At 39.2% G+C, this 6,000-nt stretch overlaps 1 protein-coding gene across 1 annotated transcript in view; it reads right to left on the bottom strand.

Moving 5' to 3' along the window:
- Positions 1-4,524: 4,524 nt before the first annotated feature.
- LOC128638067 (modulator of macroautophagy TMEM150B-like) overlaps positions 4,525-6,000 on the bottom strand; it is a 101,957-nt gene continuing 100,481 nt past the window's right edge. Inside the window, exon 7 of the mRNA XM_053689936.1 lies at positions 4,525-4,959. Within this exon, the coding sequence (XP_053545911.1) occupies positions 4,766-4,959 (194 nt within the window). The 3' untranslated portion in view covers positions 4,525-4,765. The remainder of the gene's footprint in view (positions 4,960-6,000) is intronic.

The following is a 6,000-nucleotide window of genomic DNA, read 5'->3' as shown; positions in this document are numbered from 1 at the left end:
ATTTCTTGCCAGAAATGTATCTAAACCATTTTAAATGTATCTAAGTAATTGACATTTACTACCTCCTTAGTTAATGAATTTCAAAGTTTAATTGCTTTTACAGTGAAAAAACATTTACAGTTGCAAGAAAAAGTATGTGACACAACAATAGACAATCACGGTCTGCTTAAACTAATAACACACAAAGAATGAAATGTTGCCATGTTTTTATTGAACACACCATGTAAACATTCACAGTGCAGGTGGAAAAAGTATGTGAACCCTTGGATTCAATAACTGGTTGAACCTCCTTTGGCAGCAATAACTTCAGCCAAACGTTTCCTGTAGTTGCAGATCAGACGTGCACAACGGTCAGGACTAATTCTTGACCATTCCTCTTTACAGAACTGTTACAGTTCAGCAATATTCTTGGGATGTCTGGTGTGAATCGCTTTCTTGAGGTCATGGCACAGCATCTCAATCGGGTTGAGGTCAGGACTCTGACTGGGCCACTTCAGAAGGCGTATTTTCTTCTGTTTAAGTCATTCTGTTGTTGATTTACTTCCATTGTCCTGTTGCAACACCCATTTTCTGTTGAGCTTCAGCTAGTAGACAGATGGCCTTAAGTTCTCCTGCAAAATGTCTTGATAAATTTGGGAATTCATTTTTCCTTCGATGATAGCAATCCGTCCAGGCCCTGACACAGCAAAGCAGCCCCAAACCATGATGCCCCCACCACCATACTTCACAGTTGGGATGAAGTTTTTATGTTGGTGTGCTGTGCCTCTTTTTCGCCACACATAGTGTTGTGTGTTTCTTCCAAACAACTCAACTTTGGTTTCATCTGTCCACAGAATATTTTGCCAGTACTGCTGTGGAACATCCAGGTGCTCTTGTGCAAACTGTAAACGTGCAGCAATGTTTTGTTTGGACAGCAGTGGCTTCCTCTGTGGTATCCTCCCATGAAATCCATTCTTGTTTAGTGTTTTTTACGTATTGTAGATTCACTAACAGGGATGTTAGCATTTGCCAGTAACTTTTGTAAGTCTTTAGCTGACACTCTACGATTCTTCTTCACCTCATTGAGCAGTCTGCGCTGTGCTCTTGCAGTCATCTTTACAGGACGGCCACTTCTAGGGAGAGTAGCAGCAGTGCTGAACTTTCTCCATTTATAGACAATTTGTCTTACCGTGGACTGATGAACAGCAAGGCTTTTAGAGATACTTTTATAACCCTTTCCAGCTTTATGCAAGTCAACAATTCTTAATCGTAGGTCTGCTGAGAGCTCTTTTGTGCGAGGCATCATTCACATCAGGCAATGCTTCTTGTGAAAAGCAAACCCAGAACTGGTGTGTGTTTTTTATAGGGCAGGGCAGCTGTAACCAACACCTCCAATCTCATCTCATTGATTGGACTCCAGTTGGCTGACATCTCACTCCAATTAGCTCTTGGAGATGTCATTAGTCTAGGGGTTCACATACTTTTTCCACCTGCACTGTGAATGTTTACATGGTGTGTTCAATAAAAACATGGCAACATTTCATTCTTTGTGTGTTATTAGTTTAAGCAGACTGTGATTGTCTATTGTTGTGACTTAGATGATGATCAGATCACATTTTATAACCAATTTGTGCAGAAATCCATATCATTCCAAAGGGTTCACATACTTTTTCTTGCAACTGTATGTTGTTTGAGATTAAATCTCCTTTTCTCCAGGCTTAAATTGTGACCTCTTGTCACAAATAATTATCTAAACATAAACAGAGCTTCCATCATCTCTGTATATAGGCCTTGAATAAAGTTATATACAGTAATCATGTCACCAATCAAGCGCCCTTTTTTGTAGAGAAAACAGAACCAGTTTGGCTAATCTCTCCTCATAGCTTAAATTCTCCGTTGCCCTATTAGTTTTGTGGCCCTTCTCTTAACAAACAAAGCAAAACAAGGGTCCATGCACTAAATCCCCAGTGTAAGATATATCAATCAAATCCCCTAAAACAAATACATATAAGAATCTGGAGTAGCAAGCCAGAGAAAACAAGCAAAATCGGACTTACTGGATCTATCGTACGCCAACCTATTTTTAGGTTGGTGGGAAGAGACCCACATCTTTGAAGATAAAAATCCATTTAGGCAACGTGTGATCTTCTACCGAAGATTCATAGATGACCTTATCTTTATCTGAAAAGGTCCAGTGAATAAAATTGAAGAGTTTTTACAATATCTGAATTCAAATAGGGACAGTTAACCCAAAATTTCAAATAGGTAATTCCTATAAACTTGCTAACAATTATTATTTTTAACTATAGCCCAATTTAGTAGCCTAAAGCGTTTCTAAGTATTAGTACTTACTTTTGTCTCGTGTGGCTGTTTAAAATGTCCGCCTGCCCCCTCCAATATTTCGTCACCAGTATCTTTTTTTTATTATTATTTTTTTATTATTATTTTTTATTTTAATCATATATTTTTTATTAACATTTTTATTTTGATTTTTGATTTCTTGGATACCCCATCATACACAAAGGACTAATTGGATTCAGAAGGGCACCGGATTTGTTACACAGGACATTTGTTAAGGATATCACTACTTATTAAGACTTGTTATATCATGTGGGACTTTTAATACACATTTTTATTGTTTATATGTTTATATGTTTTGGTATTCCCCTCTCTCCTGAGGGGCACTCACTCTATTGTTTTTAACTAATTTTTTAATTGTTTTCAATCGAATTGTTATATGTACATAGGGTACCCTAGTTTATGTGAATGTAATAAATGTATTTCAATATTATTCTGTTGTTCTGATAATTTAGCCTATAGCTGGCGCTCCCTCTTTCTATATTAATATCCATTTTTAAAAGTTTTTAGGGGTCTCACTTTGGGAGCTTTTATCTGTTTGGATGTTGGCGTTGTATATGCACGTTTAAACACTAGGGTGCTGAATGCAATATAAGATACAGTTGATAGAAGACAGCACCCTCTAGACTTACAAATAGGTGCAACAAGTGCCTTTTATTAAGTGACGTTTCAGGGAATACACCTTCTTCATCAGACCAACAGAAACAAAGTGAACAGCAAACATTTATACCCTATTACCCTCCCCCTGTGCAAAAAAACTGCCGAACTGGTTGCTATGGCAACCAGTCAAAGTTACAGTTAAATAATAATACATACATGAAAAGTGTAACACACATATATATATATATATATACAGTATATATATATATATATATATATATATATATATATATATAAAATGCAAACAAAGTGTTTACCAATGCAGTTCATAGGAACCATATACCTCCAAATAGCCACAGATAATATCAGATATGTGCCATAAAACCTTAAAGAAGAACCAGGCAGTGGCGTGGCGGTCGCGTGTGTGCGAGACAGATCAAAAGAGAGGGGGGAGAGAGAGAGAGAAAAAGAGAGCAAAAGAGATTTGAAAGAGCAAAAGAGAGGGGATAGAGAGCAAAAGAGGGGCGAAAGAGCAAAAGAGAGGGGATAAAGAGCAAAAGAGAGGGGGAATAGCAAAAGAGAGGGGAGAGAGAGCAAAATAGAGGGGAAAGAGCAAAAGAGAGGGGAAAGAGCAAAAGAGAGGTAGAGAGAGCAAACAAGAGGGGGGAGAAAGAGAGAGAGAGAAAGCAAAAGAGAGGGGGAGAGAGAAATATAGAGGGGGAAATAGAGAGAGCAAAAGAGAGGGGGAGAGAGAGAGCAAAAGAGAGGGAGAGAGAGAGAGAGAGAGCAATAGATAAGGGGGGAGAGAGAGAGCAAAAGAGAGGAGGAGAAAGAAAAAGAGAGGGGGAGAGAGAGCAAAAGAGAGGGGGAGAGAGAGCAAAAGAGAGGGGAGAGAGAGAGAGCAAAAGAGAGGGGGGAGAGAGAAAGAGCGCAAAAGAGAGGCTGGAGAGAGCTCAAAAGAGAGGGGGGAGAGACCAAAAGAGAGGGGGGAGAGAGGAGGGGTAAAAAAGAGAGGGGGAGAGAGAGCACAAAAGAAAGTGGGGAGAGAGAGCACAAAATTGAGGGGGGGGAGAGAGTGCAAAAGAGAGGGGGAGAGAGAGAGCGCAAAAGAAAGACGGAGAGAGAGAGCGCAAAAGAGATGGGGAGAGAGAGGGAGCAAAAGAGGGGGGGAGAGAGAGCAAAAGAGAGGGTGGAGAGAGGGAGCAAAAGAGAGGGGAAAGAGCAAAACAGAGGGAGAGAGAGCAAAAGAGAGGAGGGAGAGAGAGAGCAAAAGAGAGGGGGGAGAGAGCAAGCAAAAGAGAGGGGGGAGAAAGAGAGCAAAAGAGAGGTGGAGCTAGAGAGAGCGCAAACGAGATGGGGAGAGAGCGCAAAAGAGAGGGGGAAAGAGAGCAAAAGAGAGGGGGAGAGAGAAAGCAAAAGAGAGCGGGGGGAGAGCAAGGAGTGGGACCGCTGTACTACAAAAAAAGGCCTGTGTAAACGGCCTTTAGGATTAGTTGAGTATAAACAGCTATAGCATAGAAGTTTGAAATGACAGTAAAGGTATTGAAAGTTAAGGTATTGAGAATTGAGTCTAATAGTCTTGACATCTTTATATTAATATTTTTATTATTGTTTCTATGTAAAGTACCATCATATTCTGCAGCACTAGATAACGTGAATATGCTATGTATTAGATACAATACAAGTGCAATACATTCTAACTAGACATAACAGTAATAATGGATAATGAGAGGAAGGGGGTTCTGAAGAGCTTACTCTCATTTTCCTTAGAGAAATGTACCATTCTGAATCACATGAAAGTGCGTTTTTTCCTCTCTCTAGATCCACGTTAATACAATGCTATAGTTGAGACCTGCATTTCATTAGGAATTGTTATCTTCCTCTTCAGGACATGGAGAGTAACCGTATCAAAATGCCAGAATTCAACTGAAAACAATCCAATCAGCACGAATATAATCATGGCAACAATCCACTCGCATATTGCTGATGCTGATTTCATATTCTCTGTAAAGAAGACCACCACTGTTGCAATGAATAAAGGAAAATAAACAGAGCTGGTTGGGTGTTGCAATGATAAATACAAATTTTCAGTTGGTGCTTGGTTTTAGTGGACAGACAAAAAAAAATTATTTCATGACTCAGATAGAACATAAAATTTTAAACTACTTTCCAATATACTTCTATTGTCAATTTTTCTTTGTTTTCTTTTTATCCTTTGTTGAGAAGCAGGGATATAAGCTCAGGAGTGTGCACGTTTCTGCAACACTATATGGCAGCAGTTTTGCAAGAATGTTATATAGCACATTAGCAAGAGCACTAGATGGCACTGTAGTGCGTCAGGCATGTGCACGCTACCTTTCTAGATATCTCTTCAACACAGAATAACATGAGAAAGAAGGAATTTTGATAATAGAAGTAAATTGGAAACTTTTAAAAAATTGTGTTCTCTATCAGGTAGATTACGAGTTTTGCGTTACAACTTTTAATGCTGAAAAAATGGCAATTCCAGCATAACGTCAGTAACGCACTATTACGAGTCGTGTTGGTATTGCTATACCGCAAGCATTTTAGCCTGTAACGCAACATTCATTCCGCACTCATAAAAAATTATGTTTTTGCGTTGGATTTTTATAGCGCCGGTATTACAGGTTGTGCGGTGAGGCTAAAAAGCTTGCATTACAGCCTATACCAACACGATCTATACCGCCATCTGAGAGCAGTAGTTATGAGTTTTGTGTAGCAAAAATGTTTCACAAAACTCATAATAAAGTGTTACAAAGTACACAAACACCCATAAACTACCTACTAACCTCTAAACCGCCACCCTCCCACATCGCAAACACTATATTAAACCTATTAACCTCTAATCTGCCACCCACCCACATTGCGACTATTAAATACATTTATTAACCCCTAATCTGCCGCTCCCTACATTGCTGACACTAAAAAAAATTATTAACCCCTATTCCGCCATTTCCCGACTTCACCCCCACTATAATAAAGTTATTAACCCCTATTCTGCCGCTCCCCGTCATTGCTGACATTAAAATAAACCTATTAACC

This window comes from Bombina bombina, chromosome 8, assembly GCF_027579735.1.
Source record: "Bombina bombina isolate aBomBom1 chromosome 8, aBomBom1.pri, whole genome shotgun sequence".
NCBI classification, from domain to species: domain Eukaryota; kingdom Metazoa; phylum Chordata; class Amphibia; order Anura; family Bombinatoridae; genus Bombina; species Bombina bombina.
This window is presented reverse-complemented; position numbering and strand designations above follow the sequence as displayed.